The sequence below is a fragment of the Ruditapes philippinarum genome, unplaced genomic scaffold (genome assembly GCF_026571515.1).
Source record: "Ruditapes philippinarum isolate M1 unplaced genomic scaffold, ASM2657151v2 ctg458_1_1_1_1, whole genome shotgun sequence".
In the NCBI taxonomy this organism is placed as follows: domain Eukaryota; kingdom Metazoa; phylum Mollusca; class Bivalvia; order Venerida; family Veneridae; genus Ruditapes; species Ruditapes philippinarum.
The window spans coordinates 11,294-28,744 of record NW_026857740.1 but is presented as its reverse complement, the minus strand read 5'-3'; the positions used below and the strand labels follow the sequence as shown (position 1 = coordinate 28,744).

General features: G+C 33.9%; 1 protein-coding gene and 1 long non-coding RNA gene across 2 annotated transcripts; one reads left to right on the top strand and one right to left on the bottom strand.

Annotated features, from left to right (window-relative positions):
- Positions 1-2,935: 2,935 nt before the first annotated feature.
- On the bottom strand, positions 2,936-14,910 carry LOC132750786 (histone-lysine N-methyltransferase SUV39H2-like). Its single transcript, XM_060740827.1, has 6 exons — positions 14,660-14,910; positions 13,643-13,722; positions 12,041-12,916; positions 8,377-8,529; positions 7,426-7,564; positions 2,936-7,126 (listed from the first exon to the last, which is right to left on the bottom strand). Exons 1-6 carry the CDS (start codon positions 14,832-14,834, stop codon positions 6,813-6,815), a joined length of 1,737 nt encoding a protein of 578 aa, XP_060596810.1. The 5' UTR covers positions 14,835-14,910; the 3' UTR covers positions 2,936-6,812.
- On the top strand, positions 9,287-10,071 carry LOC132750793 (uncharacterized). Its single transcript, XR_009628597.1, has 2 exons — positions 9,287-9,427; positions 9,845-10,071. It is a non-coding gene; the product is annotated as an uncharacterized LOC132750793 (long non-coding RNA).
- Positions 14,911-17,451: the final 2,541 nt, after the last annotated feature.

The window sequence follows — 17,451 nt, the reverse complement described above, 5'->3', positions numbered from 1 at the left end:
CTGGTCTGGATCCATGCTGGTCACAAACCCATTATGTTGGTTTTGTCATGACGTGGCTCAAATGTGTTTATAATAGTAACACTGACCTTGAACTATCTAATGGTAAGCTACATGTAATGACCTTTGAAACATTACTGATACATGTATAAGGTCCTATATTTAGAAAAAAAAAATGAAAAATATTTTTATGGAAAAGGCAGTCAACAAGATTCTCAAGTTTTTTCAATTTTACCCAACATATATAGACAAACATACATAAAATCTTACATCACTTTTTTTACACATCATGATAGGCACACAGTAAGCCTGTGGGGAATTAATTCCAGGTATAATTTTAATATCAAACATAATTATTTTCATGTTTTGGGTAGAATTTTTACTTTAATAATTCAAATAATTCTAAAATTTACATGCTAATCACCTTTGTCTGCTGTTAACATCGTGATAAATTTGATACCCCCTTTAGTTAATAAGACATACTACAATAAACTCAAGTTTAAGTTGTTGTAATTCTACAATATTTTTAAACCAATTTTATCTTAATAAACCCTTTCTTAAATTTGTTTGACAAAGAACCCCATACACTTTTTTTTGTCAGTTTCCATTTTTAAATTTATAGAAAAATGAGGTATTCTTTAATTTGGCATTTTTTGGTGTATCAGAACACTCAAAACTTAACTTACTAGAAATATTCATGAATAAATATTACACACACTATACATACACTTGATCATACATATTTTATAATACAATGAAAAAACATAATAAAACACTTTTTCAAACAAGTATACAAACGTTATTTTAACAAACATGTGTAACAAGATATCTCAAAATATTCATTGTTAGGTTTAGTATTTCCTAAATCATCTCTTTAATCAACAAGTGTCCCTACATTACAATCAAGTTTCAAAATGAAGACAAGAGGGCCATGATGGCCCTGAGGTCGCTCACCTGTATATAGCCCCCCCCCCCCCCCCCCCCCCCGGCCAATTTTTACCCCAAGGGCTTTTATTTGTTTTTTTGAACAGACTTGGTAGACACCCATAAGAAGATGTTTCATGCTTAATATCTAAACTCTAGCTATTTGGGTTTTTTCAAAGAAGATTTTTAAGTTTTTTTGCTATACACATATAAGGAAAATCAATGACCCCCCGGGCGGGGCCAATTTTGACCCCAGGCCTTTTATTTGAACAAACTTGGTAGACACCCATTAGAAGATGTTTCATGCTAAATATCTTTGCTCTAGCTCTTTGGGTTCTTTAAAAGAAGATTTTTTAAGTTTTTACTATATGCATATAGGGAAAATCTATGACCCCCTGGGGCGTGGTCAATTTTGACCCCAGGGCTTTTATTTGAACAAACTTGGTAGACATTCACTAGAAGACGTTTCATGCCAAATATCTAAGCTCTAGCTCTTATGGTTCTTTAAAAGAAGATTTTTTAAGTTTTTACTATATGCATATAGGGAAAATCAATGACCCCCCTGGGCGGGGCCAATTTTGACCCCAGGGCTTTAATTTGAACAAACTTGGTAGACACTCACTAGAAGATGTTTCATGCTTAATATCTAAGCTCTAGCTCTTTGGGTTCTTTAAAAGAAGATTTTTTAAGTTTTTACTATATGCATATAGACAAAATCAATGACCCCCTGGGGCGCGGCCAATTTTGACCCCAGGGCTTTTATTTGAACAAACTTGGTAGACATTCACTAGAAGATATTTCATGCCAAATATCTAAGCTCTAGCTCTTACGGTTCTTTAAAAAAAATTTTTTAAGTTTTTACTATATGCATATAGGGAAAATCAATGACCCCCGGGGCGGGGCCAATTTTGACCCCAGGGCTTTTATTTGAACAAACTTGGTAGACATTCACTAGAAGATGTTTCATGCCAAATATCTAAGCTCTAGCTCTTACGGTTCTTTAAAAAAAATTTTTTAAGTTTTTACTATATGCATATAGGGAAAATCAATGACCCCCGGGGCGGGGCCAATTTTGACCCCAGGGCTTTTATTTGAACAAACTTGGTAGACATTCACTAGAAGATGTTTCATGCCAAATATCTAAGCTCTAGCTCTTACGGTTCTTTAAAAAAAAATTTTTTAAGTTTTTACTATATGCATATAGGGAAAATCAATGCCCCCCGGGGCGGGGCCAATTTTGACCCCAGGGCTTTTATTTGAACAAACTTGGTAGACATTCACTAGAAGATGTTTCATGCCAAATATCTAAGCTCTAGCTCTTACGGTTCTTTAAAAAAAAATTTTTAAGTTTTTACTATATGCATAAAGGGAAAATCAATGACCCCCGGGGCGGGGCCAATTTTGACCCCAGGGCTTTTATTTGAACAAACTTGGTAGACACTCACTAGAAGATGTTTCATGCCAAATATCTTAGCTCTAGCACTTTGGGTTCTTTCAAAGAAGATTTTTTAAGTTTTTACTATATGCATATAGGGAAAATCAATGACCCCCTGGGGCGGGGCCAATTTTGACCCCAGGGCTTTTATTTGAACAAACTTGGTAGACACTCACTAGAAGATGTTTCATGCCAAATATCTAAGCTCTAGCTCTTAGGGTTGTTTAAAAGAAGATATTTAAAGATTTTTCTTTCGGTTGCCATGGCAACCAGAGTTCTGCATGGAATTAAATTCTTTGAACAATTTTTAAAGGTGACCACCAAAGGAACATTCCTGTGAAGTTTGGATGAAATTGGCTCAGTGGTTTATGAGGAGATGTCATTTAAAGCAAAAGTTTACGGACGGACGACGGACGGACGGACGCCGGACGAAAAGCGATCACAAAAGCTCACCCTGTCACTTTGTGACAGGTGAGCTAAAAAATAGTTGGTCATTTTTTCAATCCAAGCAAAGTTTCAATTAGAGAACGAGAATAAAAACATCAAACACAGTTGGTAATTAATTGTAAGTCCACACATTTCTAATATACATAATTCTATATGAAACAAGAGCTGTCGGTAGGACAGCACGCTCGACTATTCTAAGTGCTTGATGGTAAAAGAGCCTTGATAATGTTAAATTTTCTAAGTTCACAAAAGGGCTAAATTTTTTTTATAAATTCATGTTATAGGCCTTGAGAGAGAGTCTTATTATACAGTATTGGCTTGACTATTCTAAAGGTAATGTCACAAGGGTGTTTTATTGTGTATAATAATACTAATTACCTATGAATACATAAAATTGACAGAAAAGGAACAAAGGCTTGTTATTAAGATGTTTTTTCAAGTAAATCACTGCTTTATTATTATGAATGCATAAAATTGTCCAAAAAAGGCACAAACCCTTCAATAGTTATGGAGATAACAGTTTACAAGCAAAACTTTATCATGAATTTCTAAGTTGAAAAAGGGGAGAAAAATCAGCCTGAATGCAAGACAGAATTATGAACCTTTGTCAGTGACCTACAATTATGGCCCTAAACGCATATGTGAAGTTTTAAATAAATATCTTTAATAGTTATTGAGATTTGTAAAACTTGCATGTAATCATTAACCAAGAGACTAAATAGAAAAGGGGATATGAATCAGCCTAAATGCAAGATAGAGTTATGGAACTTGGTCAGTGACATACAATTATGACCCTCAAATTATGACCCTAAGTACATATATCTTTGAAGACCTTTAACCAAAATTTGTAAGTTTAAAAGGGGCAAATAATTCTGCAAATATTGCAGGCAGAGTTATGTAATTTTGCAAACTGATGTACATTAATACTATAAAAAGTATTTTAAATTTCAATTGAATATCTCAAGCAATAATTAAGATATTTGACTTTACAAAAAAACTTTAACCAAAATTTATAAGTTCCAATTAGGGTTTCTTAATCGGACAAAAATCATAATCGATCATCGAAAATAATCGAACAACCCTTTTCGATCAATCATCGATTATACAATCGAAACATTTACAATAACAAAGTAAATATGTACAATGTACATATCATGCTTTAATATTTATAAGAATTCCATTAATATTCTAATTTTTATGTAACTACAACTTTATCAACTGAAATAAACTAGTTTACAGATATACTATGGCTATGCTCATCCTTGAGTAAAATATTTTAATCAAATAAATTCATTAAAATCTATAAAATTATTATGTCTCAATTTCAATAAAGGAATGAATAAACTATGTATGGGAACCAGTTAAGTTGGTTCTTTCAAAACTGTCAGGTTTTTTTTTAATGACACTATATATTGATATTGTAACCACCTGAGTGTGTAAAATAATTTAATACATAACATATTTTCTTTGTGTGAAGTCAAAACATGTTTATTTTATATTTACAAATAGACAGTGTAGCAATTCTAAATATTTTCTAATGTCAAATTTGAGCATAGTATATCTTTAAACTAGAATGCATCACTGTCAACTATTAACTCCATGGTCACTCAATATGCTTTCAATATTCATTTGAATGAAAATTATTGTTTCAACCAAAGCTGGCGTTAATTTAGAGTGTTGTTATAATACAGTTAGTCACTTAAGTAACAGCAAGAAAATAAATTACCGATGATCGATTATTAAACTTTGTATTCGATCATCGCCGATCAGTCATATAACCGATCAATTTTCGATTATACTCGATCATCGTTTAATCCGTAGTTCCAATGGGGCATAATTCTATCAATATTGTAGGCAGAGTTATCCAACTTGTCAATCTGATGTACCTTGTTACTATAAATAAGTATTGTAAGTTTCAATTGAATATCTCAAGCAATAATTGTGATATTTGACTTTACAAAACAACTTTAACCAAAATTTCTAAGTTAAAAAGGGGCATAATTCTGTCAATATTGTAGGCAGAGTTATCAAACTTGTCAATCTGATGTACCTTATTACTATAAATAAGTATTGTAAGTTTCAATAGAATATCTCAAGCAATAATTGTGATATTTGACTTTACAAAACAACTTTAACCAAAATTTCAATAAGTTAAAAAGGGGCATAATTCTGTCAATATTGTAGGCAGAGTTATCAAACTTGTCAATCTGATGTACCTTGTTACTATGAATAAGTATTGTAAGTTTCAATTGAATATCTGAAGCAATAATTGAGATATTTGACTTTACAAAAAAGTTTAACCAAAATTTCTAAGTTAAAAAGGGGCATAATTCTGTCAATATTGTAGGCAGAGTTATCAAACTTGTCAATCTGATGTACCTTGTTACTATGAATAAGTATTGTAAGTTTCAATTGAATATCTCAAGCAATAATTGAGATATTTGACTTTACAAAAAACTTTAACCAACGCAGACGCCGACGCGGACGCCGGGGCGACTACAATAGCTCTCATATTCTTCGAATAGTCGAGCTAAAAATATCTTTCAGCTCTTCTGGCAGAGCAGAAACAGGTCTTGTAATCTGTACTGAATATTTATTTCAATGATATGGCATTTAAGATATAATGTGTCACTTTTTTCATGTTCGAAAGTTTGAAGTAGAACATTCAATAGTTTATAATTATACTGACTTTCTCGGATTAAACTATTTCACTTAGTTTGCAGTATAAAAATAAAAAGAATAAGAGGACAGATTTTTTTTCAGTAACTTAACTCAAGATCATATCAAGTTCAGTCGTGAACATGTTCAAACCAAAGTCAATCAAGTACATCTCACAAAAACATCATTACATTAATGTATTGTTTTGGTATAAAAAGAAATCTTAGAAGCTAGGTATAATAAGTTTCTTTTCCAACTTTTCAACACATATCTAATCTAAAAGGACATCAATTAATTTCAAGCAAAGACATTCTTTGAAGACAAACAAGTAAATTAAAAACCCTGACATCTAGCACTTGGCCAATTTTTGACTCGAGATTTTTCATGTATAAATAATCTGTTCAACTGGTCAACATCAAAACTTTTCTTTCTGTACATTTAAATTGATATCTTCACAGTAAAGAGTATGCTTTACAGAAACATAGATACTTTAGAATATATACATTATATAATACTATATATAATGAACCTCTAGCATGCATGTACATAAAATATAGAAATACCAATAAAACACTTAAAAACAGGACAAAATTCATTATGCCTAGAAGTTAAGGTCAGTACATTGGCTTCTTTTTTCAAATACAGATGAAACTATTCTCTGTGATTCATTTAAGTACTGTTTCATCATATAATATAGAGTAAAATCTTTTGTGCTGGTAAAAATAATCTTGCAAAAAATCCTCACCTCAATTTATATTAATGCAAGTGGGTATACATTAAAAAATATATATAAAACATTACAGATGTGCCCTTTAACTACAATAGAAGGAATACTTAGAGTTGCTTATAAAGGCCAGCAAAATCTGATTTTTGACTTGCTTGTCTGTTTTATCTCAGGCATTTCTAAGCTTGTCTGTCTGATACTAATGTGGTAAATTCTTGAAAATTTCCATTCGTCCTTACAGACTGTGGGATAACCCAAATAAAATGGACAATTGATTTTGCCGCCCCTGCTTATTAGTAGTGAAACAAATTCACTACATGAGAATAAAGTTCATCATATGACACAATGTGCCCATTGTAGACCAATCCACTTTAATGTAAGGCTTTTTATTATATAAGCCTATTTTGCTAAAACCTTAAAAATGAAACTGTTTCTCTCTAACCAAGCATGGCAAGTACTTTCCAAGTCACTGTGACCCACACCAAACTATATACCTAGATATCAAAACAACTTAAAATATTCAGCCTAGTACTAATCCTGATACATGACTCGTAATTCATAAATAAATAACTTCCAGATACCATCAAGCAAACACATTTGCTTCAGTTAACAGTATCTAAAAATAAATTAAAATACAAATTTCCTACAATTCTTTGCACCACACTGACAAACCATACGATAGGGGTCAGTTTGCTGACCCTGTTGACCCTGTGATTTCTGAGGACTAGATTTCGGTGTATTTTTAGAATCTCCCTTTTCTGTAGGCAAAGATTCAACTGCACCATCTCCATTTATGTCACCAATCAATAACTTATTGTTCTGTAAATCTCCTCCATTTTCTCCATTTTGTACCTCTTTCATTTCCAAGTGTGCCTCGGATCTGTCATCAGCATTGAGATCAACAGCTATGCTTTCCCCTTCTAGACTTTCCTCTAAAGGAGCTATTAATACACAAGTAAACATTAACATGATTTTGGTCACCTCCAGATTATTCTGTAAAACCTTTGTTACAGTATGCGTGTTAATATACAGTAAAAAATCATAAATCAAAAAAGAATCTGCTTATTGAATTTTTAGACTTCAATCAATTTATCTATGGAAATCCATTTCAGATTCAATCAGTTTTGAAAAATTACTAATCAAATCATAGCACAACTATATGCGTAAGTACTGATACTTTTCATAAACATCAAAAATCTTAAATATATGCTTAAAAAAAGTTTATTTCAAGCATACTCACAGTGCACTTTACTGGACATGTAGTCAAACGTTAGCTCCTCACCCTTTTCAATGTCGCGTCTTGAGAACAATGCTATCCTCGGCAGTCGTGGATCCAATGTATTGATCCATACACTGTATACTTCCAAGTTAGGATCACACTGAAATGGGACAAGAAGTTAATTGCCATAACAGTGGCTTTAAACCTGCTGAAGCGGGAAGTAATTAGTCTTTGCCATCAGTTAAGAGTTAAACCAGCCTGCACATAGGTGCAGTTTACCAGGCTCTTTAATGCTGACTAATTTTTGATATCCCAAACTAATTATTGAATCGGAAATAGTAGAGAATTGGAATTAAGAAAATCAGAATGGTTAAAGCTGTAATAATGCAAACAAGAATTTGTAAACAATTGTCAGTGTCCCCTGCCTCGGGGAAGTTTTCTATGAAGCAAACTTAGTTTTATTTCAAAAGTTTGAGGTATAAATCTGGACTTTCCGTGCAAAATCTTGAAAAATGCCAGGTCTGAACATGAACAATAAGTTTATTATAACAATAACAGTGTTGGCGACGTTCCAGCTTTATTGGTAGAGGAAGACATCAAACTGGCACCTGAGTAGAACCACCGACGTTCCGTAAGCTAGCTGGACAGCTTCCTCACATGAAAGAATCCAAAGTCCCTTTCGGAATTCAAACCCAAAGCAGTGAGGGGCAAGTGGTTTGAAGTAAACAACCTTAACCACTTGACAAGGCCAAGGACACCCCCGTTTTCTTTATGGTAAATATTTGTGCAAAATTAATACAAAATCCCAATTTCATTCTAAAGAAGACGCAATATAAAGGTGGCTCAATCCCCTACCACCAGTAAAATGTTTTAAAAAGATGCAATTTTTTGTCATGTAAGATTTCACTTTTCAATCCAACATAAAGACTACAGGAGTTCTGAGGTTAGAACTTAAAAGCAAATGAACTTTACCGAGTGATTGACAAAGTGTGACACATTTCCATAAACAGCTGCATCTACTGTGAAAGGACAGTCATCTCCATTGAAATCCAAATCAAAAAGGTACGTCCTGCCAACAGAATCGTACGTCTTTCCTCGTACTTCGGCCTCCTCACTGCTTATCACCTGTAAAATTTCAACATATATAAATGAATATTGCCTTTTAGTGACTAGCAGACCTGAATAAATTCATTTTTTGATCTTTTAGAAAAGGGCCCTCAATCTAACAAATCTGCAGCCGAATATTGGCCGCAATCCCCCACCAAAAGTGTTTTTCCCGCTCAGAGGTAAAAATTCCCCCTCACAACATAAATCTAACGGAACAAGAGCCGGTTGAACCGGGTGATGCTCCCCGAATAGGTTTTGGACACAGGAAGGTATACCTCTTGTTGTGTCAGAGTTATGTCACAGACAAAGTTCAAAGTGTAACAACCACCCAAATATTGTGCACGACACATTGTCTCAATATGGTGATCATTTTTGTGAAATAGTTGTAAAATCTGACTTCAAATAACGAAGTTATGTGCCTGACCAGGGCTCGCGCTGGCAGGAGCCAATGAGCAAATTGGCTCCAAAATTATTAAATTGGCTCAAGAAAATCATGATTGGCTCCAACTTACGAAAAGTATAACTTTTTGGAATATCCAGTCTAAATTTAGCATTTTCTATTTTAAGAATGGAAAAGTACACATTTGGTTTTCCATTTACAACTTCCGCTTTTCCGCTTCTTATCACAAAACACTGCGACACAGTCTCCTTTTTGTGGGGTCATTGACTGGTCTATATTTGTTACTTCCCTTCCAATTAAACTATCGTTATAAACAGTAACACAGTCTAATTATACACTGACCTCATGGTATGTTTACATGTTTATCAGCTGATAAATATGACACTAATTGGTGTGAATTGTTGAATGTGCCCTGGATAATTGGTCTTTATATTCAATATGAAACAATAACTAGCGGCATCTTAAGATGATCGCCAATCATATCAACAGTTTGGTTATGAAATGGACGACTTTACGGTAAGTTTGTATTCATATAATTTTATTGTTGTTGATAAAAAGATCAAAGGAATTATGAGTTTGTTTTTTTTTAATTGCAAACTAACTCTGACCTAATAATGGCTCCAAAAAAGCATAAATTTGACAAGGAGTATATTTGACAATTAGTATTCCTGAAAAAAAAATGACCTTACTTTGTACATAACCTCTATCTGAAGCATTCATTTACAAATGGCATACATGGCTGTGAAATGTTTATGGAAAATTCAAGAAGCATACAACATACTTTTAAGAACTTATGCTAATTACTTTACTCTTATAATGAATAGTTGGCATTTTTTCTCCTGAATTATGTTTAGTTTACAACTTTTCAATATTCTTTTCTTCATCAATTATTATTCTTCTTACTCTCAAATGTTTCTGTTTTTATAATTTCAGATACAGATAGTCCTCAAACCAAATCTTTGGCATTAACCAAGCAAGCTGAAGCAGCACATTGGAATGTGGTTCTGATGTCACTGTCACTAACTTAGATTTTATGAAAACATTGCTGACCAAATTAGCCTGGAAAATGTTATTCTTATAGCTACTGAGCTGCAAGCTTTTATGATCAGTTTTAAAGTGATTAAAATGTAGCTACCAAAATAAAGTTGGATATACATGTAGTTTATGTTTTTTTTTTAAATATCTCATGCCTTTTTAAGGTGTTCCATATATGAACTAATGCTATAAATAAGTCTGACAATTGAATTCTGGTTATTTTGCAGTACCATTGCCTTCTTGAAAATAAAATACAGGCACGCAATTTTCGCCGCGAAATATTGGCTCAAAGAAAAAATTTGCCAGTGCTAGCCCTGCCTGACATTATTTTGCTGCAAGGTCATGCTGTGACCTTGACCTTCAAGGTAGTGACCAAAATGTTGCATGCAACACGTCGATTCAATATGGTGATCATCTCTGTGAAATAGTTGTTAAATCCGACTTCCAGAAACAAAGTTGTGGGCCGGACACGATTTTGCTGCAAGGTCATACCGTGACCTTGACCTTCAAGGTAGCGACCCAAATGTTGCGCGCTACACAATGTCTCATTGTGGTGATCATTTCTATGAAATAGTTGTAAAATCTGACTTCAAATAATGAAGTTATGTGCCGGACACAATTTTGCTGCAAGGTCATGCTGTGACCTTGACCTTCAAGGTAGCGAGCCAAATGTTGCGCACGACACGCCATTTTAATATGGTGATCATTTCTGTGAAATAGTTTAAAAATCTGACTTCAAATAAGGAAGTTATGGACCGGACACGATTTTGCTGCAAGGTCATGCTGTGACCTTGACCTTCAAGGTAGCGACTTAAATGTTGTGCATGACACGTCATCTTAATATGATGATCATGTCTGTGAAATACTTTTTAAATCCAACTTCAAATAGCGAAGTTATGGGCCGGACACAATTTTGCTGCAGGGTCATGCTGTGACCTTGACCTTCAAGGAAGCGACCCACATGTTGCGCGCAACACATCGTCTCAATATGGTGATCATTTCTGTGAAATATTTTTTAAATCCAACTTCAAATAACAAAGTTAAGGACCGGACACGATTTTGCTGCAAGGTCATGCTGTGACCTTGACCTTTAAGGTAGCGACCTTAATGTTGCGCGTCACACGTCGTCTCAATATGGTGATCATTTCTGTGAAATATTTTTAAAATCCAACTTCAAATAACAAAGTTAAGGACCGGACACGATTTTGCTGCAAGGTCATGCTGTGACCTTGACCTTCAAGGTAGCGACCCAAATGTTGCGCGCGACACGTCGTCTCGATATGGTGATCATTTCTGTGAAATATTTTTAAAATCCGACTTCAAATAACAAAGTTATGGACCGGACACGATTTTGCTGCAAGGTCATGCTGTGACCTTGACCTTCAAGGTAGCGACCCAAATGTTGCGCGCGACACGTCGTCTCAATATGGTGATCATTTCTGTGAAATATTTTTTAAAATCCGACTTCAAATAATGAAGTTATGGACTGGACACGATTTTGCTGCAAGGTCATGCTGTGACCTTGACCTTCAAGGTAGCGACCAAAATGTTGTGCGCGACATGTCGTCTCAATATGGTGATCATTTCTGTGAAATAATTTTAAAATCCAACTTCTAATAACAAAGTTATAGGCCGGACACGAATTCGGGACGTACGTACGGACGGACTGACGGACGGACAACCCGACGACTATATGCTCCCCCGAAATTTTTCGGGGAGCATAATAAAGAAAAGTTATGCTGTTTTGACAAGTAAAATCAATTTGTTCACAGGATTATTGTATGTCTGCACCATTTTCTGTTCCACCTGGTTTGATACTTGTATGGATGCATCAGGAAAACTTTCATCCTCAAAATATCTTACATTAGCAAATGTATCAAGAAAAAAAAACATGATATCTAAGTGGTAGTTTTCTGAAATTTAACCAAAAAGGAAATGCAAAAATTCCCCAATACAATAAAATTTCCCCTGCTGAGGGTAGTGACCCACTTCTATCACAATAAAAGATATTTTGCAAGTAAACTTATAACTATATATACACATATTTTCCTTACTAATACAAAACATTAAAATGGCAAAATCATGGATATCTACCTCTCCTACATATTCCATAACAAACGTCCCAGCCTTTATTTTCTGCATTGCCTTCACACCCCATCCACGACAATTTTTTGTCCTAAAGATGCACACTTTATGCTTCCTACCATGTTGAACTACCCTGTTTGAACACTCTGGACCACACTTGCATTTCTTGTTACACTCATAAATAGGCCTGCCAGCATGAATTCTCAGTCGTTTCCATTTGAAATAGGCAAACTCGACACCAAACTGAACAGCACAGCACTGAGACTTTTCACCAAAACAATCCGAGCACTCGCATCCGATCACTGGATCATTTGGAATCACAATTCCTCTACCTGCCTTATAATCATTGATATATTCAAAGTTCTCAGGTGGCCCTTCAAGATCTACCTCATTCTCAACACTGATGGGTGCCGGGTCTGTGCTGACCGCATTTAGATGTTTCTCCCAGTCTTTCAGCGCTTCTAGAATTTGCACTTTCTTCCGTTTATAAGCTTTTGTCCTTGGATTCAACAGGTACTTACTTGCATTATTAAACTTTGGAACTTTAAGACCTTCACACGATACCAGACCTCTGTAAGATTTAGGTTTTCCTTTATCTGGACTTGTTAATGAAATAAGTTGGAGAGGGGTTAACACTTCTTTGCATGAAACCAACTTATGGAACAGTTCATCTACTCTTGTTCTTTTCATTTCCCTCTCATCTTCCTTCGATTCCTTTATTTCATCATATTTTCTTTTCGAAGAAGCCCGATGCAAAACATTACCATTATTATTCTTTGTATGAAACTCCCCAATTAATAAAGGACAGTCAAGATTATCTTTTGGTTCCCAGCTATTGTGTGCATGGCTCCAACCTTTCCACTTAATCAAATAAAACTCCACACCCTATAAAGAATAAATACTCATTATAATTTCTCAATCAATGTAAATGTCAAATTAGATTAAAAGGACTATATGTTTGCTTAACCTTTTTTTTTATTAAATTAAAAGCAGTGTGGCAAAATAGTGCTTTTGAATATTCAAAATGCTTCAACTGCATTTATAAGGGGAGCGGTGCCCTAGTGGTTAAGGTGCCTGCCTCTCAACCCAAAGATCACGTGTTTGAGCCCTACTCGGGTCACCAACATGTTTCTTCATACAACACCAGTACTGGTTGGTTCCAGGAAGTGGACTCGAAAGTGGTTAATATAAGTTGCAAGAACTTGTTTCTCAATGGAGCTTAAATAAATATGTTTAAACCAAATATTCTTTTAAACAAATTTTAGTTAATACCTACATATCAATGCAACATTACACTATTTAAACCATAAGGATAAAGCCCATAAAGGAAGCAAATATTTTATCTTAAAAAAGCTTTTTTGTGGTCAGTTTCCAAAAAGTTACTCACTGGTATTATAGCAGTGTTATCTTTTGCTACTTATAAATGCGTTTTGGCAATTAGTGCAGTTATAGTGATTAAACATTTTATATGGAAGTCAAAATACCACTTAGTTTACAATTTGCTACCTATCATTGCTCTGAATGTGCCTTTCATATAGAATTTCTGTATGTTGACCAATATACAAGCAATGCTATATATTTATAGATATTGGTAACAAAATTCATAATTACATCGTCTTCTACATAATCTACAATTTGTTCCACTTCAAAGTCTTCATCATTCTCCCAAGTTATTTCACCCTTCTCCACCACTGAAATATATAATATGCATCTATAGAACTTTATTCAAACATAACTTAACTGAATGTCATCTTGATGCATTGTCTAACAAACACCTGACACGTCATGTGTGTGGGGGGCAAGGGGGCAGACTGTGACCAAAGAAAAAGCTCTACCTATTGAGCTAACCCGATGGCTTCATCATCTGCAATCAGTATAGTTTTATACCTAGCCATTTGGTCCATTTCCAGTTTTTGTTTGACAGGTATTTTACAATTGAAATAATGTCTGCAGTTTGTTTTACCAAACAACAATAATTCTAATACGGGGAAGTCAAAGACCGGGCCCGCGAAGCGGGTCCGGGCTTTGGCTTGCCCGGCTATAGACTACACGTGTATATTTAAAAGAAAATCAAATAAAAAACATTTCAAAAATATATAGAATTCTATACCTATCAATGAAATTTTCAGTGTCAGTTCTACTCGGGCGCTGCCATTTACAATGTAACTCAATGATAAAAGGCGTGGTATTCCGATAACGGAACAAATCTCAACTTTTCGGATAAATAATAAACGTCGAGTGTTCCGAGTGAAAACGGAAGCGGTGCATGTAATACCGAATGACAATTTTAAAACGGAAAGAATGAAAGGAATTTTTTAACGACTTCCCCGTTCATAGGCTTTGCCTAATTTCATATTAAATGTTTAAAGCAACATTTGAATCAAAGTGCCGGTTATCTATTTTTTCTCACCCAAGCAAAATATTTATTCGCAAATGCGTGCAGGCAAGTGGATATGTTGAGGCTCATTAAAAGGTTTCAAACGAGTTTTGCCAACAGTAAGAAATAACACAAAGACGAATCACGTGACACTCCTAAAGTTATTGTTACTATAGTAATTGCTAATAAATGATAGTTTGACAAATCGATACATCTGTGAATTATCATTTTTGATAGAATTTGTTACTTACATTTACTCACAACTTTTTGTGCTACCGAGGGGCCAACTTTCTTTAAAGTCAAATACAGTAAAAATTTATTTGTCTCTGAGGAGAATCCAACTTTTTGATTTATACATTTCTGTTGCAAATCTAAAATGCTAGATAAACAGCTGACTTCTGACTCGTATATAGGTATAACACTCATGTTTATCTTTTATTTTAGTACTTTTTTTCTCTCTACAATATCATATTTTGGCGGGCCGCAGTACTTCCGGTTTGATTTAAATGCCGTTCTAGTACGGTATGTTGAAGCAAATCAGCTAAAAATCAATGCGCCATATTTTAAATGTCTTATCAAATTGATGAGCATATGCAACAGTTGTTCTATATATATATGTTAGGGTTTTTAAATAGAAATACCTTTACAATATTGGTCAAGAAAGGGTGTGAAACCACTTCAAGTAAAGTCTGTTAGTAAATTTCCACCAGTAAAGCTTGAAAGTCACCATATAACATAAAATAAGTTGGTGTGTGGTAACCCAATCTTAAAAAAAAATAAAAGAAAATGTTAAAATTATTCAAAATAATTCACAATTTTTCAACCTTTGAAGATTATGAAAAAAGTTTTCTGAACCCTCATATAAGAATAAAGAATTGTGACAAGGTTTTTCAAATAGAATGGAATTTGAAAGACCATGTTTATGGCTAATTGAATTGTTATAGACCGTAAATTAGGTTATAAGATAATTACTAATTAAATTTTGTGTTGTTATAAAATCAGGAAGATTTATTTTTACAAAAACTTGACAAAATTCACCTCAATATCTTTTTCTGCTGTCGTGCTCGATCATTTTGCTATTTCTGTAATTACTATTTTTTGTGCAGTATTTAATAATAATTTAAAATATGGTAGATTCTAGTGAAAATTAAATATAAAAACACTACATGTTTGTTAAGTATGACCCTAAGGTAATGAATCTCACTAAACACTTGTGTCACAAAATGGAAATGAGGTAAAGTATTCCTTTCATCCGTGAACACTAACAAAAAGACAGCTGAACTATAACGCAAAAAGAAATTCAGAGTCATAATATACAGAATTACAAATACATGTTTATTGTAAATTTTACGGTAGTTTTATCCAGGGATATTTATTTCCGTGTATTAACTTTAACTGCTTCATTGGCATTATTATTTTTTACAAATATATCATGAAGTATAGCTAGCATGCGTGCACGTTTCAAAGACGACTAATATTAACAGAGTAAAATAAGAATAGTATTTTTTTAAAATAGAGAAAAACAGAATCCCTAAAGAAAGCCCAACACGGCAAAATTGAAAATGTTGCAGGCTCGGTTTGATTGAGCCTGTTCATGGACGGTACTGGAAAGTGCAAGTTAACGTCCACGCCCCCCTAGCACCGGCCTTAAGCAGAATTCAACATTTAAAAACGCAAATGGTGAAATTTTGAATTTAGAAACATCCGCAGATCTGTTCATACGGCGGTTATCATGGAACCTTCAATGTGACACAGTAGTGCCATTCCATGAAAAGCGGCGTATGGTTCCCAATTAACAAAATGAGTGTGTCCTAAACGAGAAAACAATGGGCGGAACTAAATAAAATGGAATTTTGAAAGGGGACCGAGGTTATGAAGTCTGTATATCAAAGATAAGACGTCAAAAGAAAATTTTAAAATCAGGCAACATATCCTAAGGGTATTCAAGTAGGAATACTGGAGCCACCCAAGTTGAAAAAAGGCCAAATAGAAGAAACTATAAAATATAGAAAAACAGAATCCATAAAGAAAGCCCAACACGGCAAAATTGAAAATGTTGCAGGCTCGGTTTGATTGAGCCTGTTCATGTACGGTACTGGAAAGTGCAAATACCACATAACATGTATACACAACAATTATATCGTGCTGAACGATCTTCAAGGATCGAAAACATAACATATTTGATTAACTGACGGGAGACATTTTACGGCCGCCACACGGCACAAATAACACTGATGTGATAAAATAGAGAAAAACAGAATCCCTAAAGAAAGCCCAACACGGTAAGTCCTGTTAAATACACATGTAGATTGAAGTTGTTTGAATACAGACATACAAAAAAAAATCGCCGATAAAATTAAGCCTGCGGAAAATAAAATTAAACCAATAGAATCACAGATATTTTAGAAAATAATTAGGCTCATTACAAGTTCAAGCTGTTTATTTAAGAGCAAATGTGTCAAAATCTATAAGATGAAAATATCAAAATTAGAACGAGAATAAATAGAAAAAAAATTATAATAATGCAATCCTTCAAATTAAAAGCCTGAATTAATGAGTCAGACAATATTGTCCAATTATGTATATTAATAATTATATGTAGCTTGATAATTATGCACAATAGTTTCAAAAGGCGTGTTGTTTACATACATCAACATCATAGCATGATTACGTCATCATGCTAATCAAATATATAAAATAAATTATCTTTATGTTGTGCAAGATAGCTTTTACGGAAGATTTATAAAAAAAAAACCAAAACAACAAGATTTGTTAAAATTGTCACATACACAAGCAATGTTCGTTTTAGCAAATGCTGAACAATTATCGTTAAAATTATAATACATATGTCTTAGTCTTAGTTGTTCTACTTTTTGTATTTTTCAATATTTGTCATGTTCGTTTCAAATCTCAAATCTGAAGAACTTAAACTTGCACTTGAATGGTAATCCTTAATGAAACTAACAAGTCTGGTTTGAGCAACCCGTTTTTTTTTTGTTTTTTTTTTTGTTCATGGGTTTATTCAAACTTTCATTTTATGAAG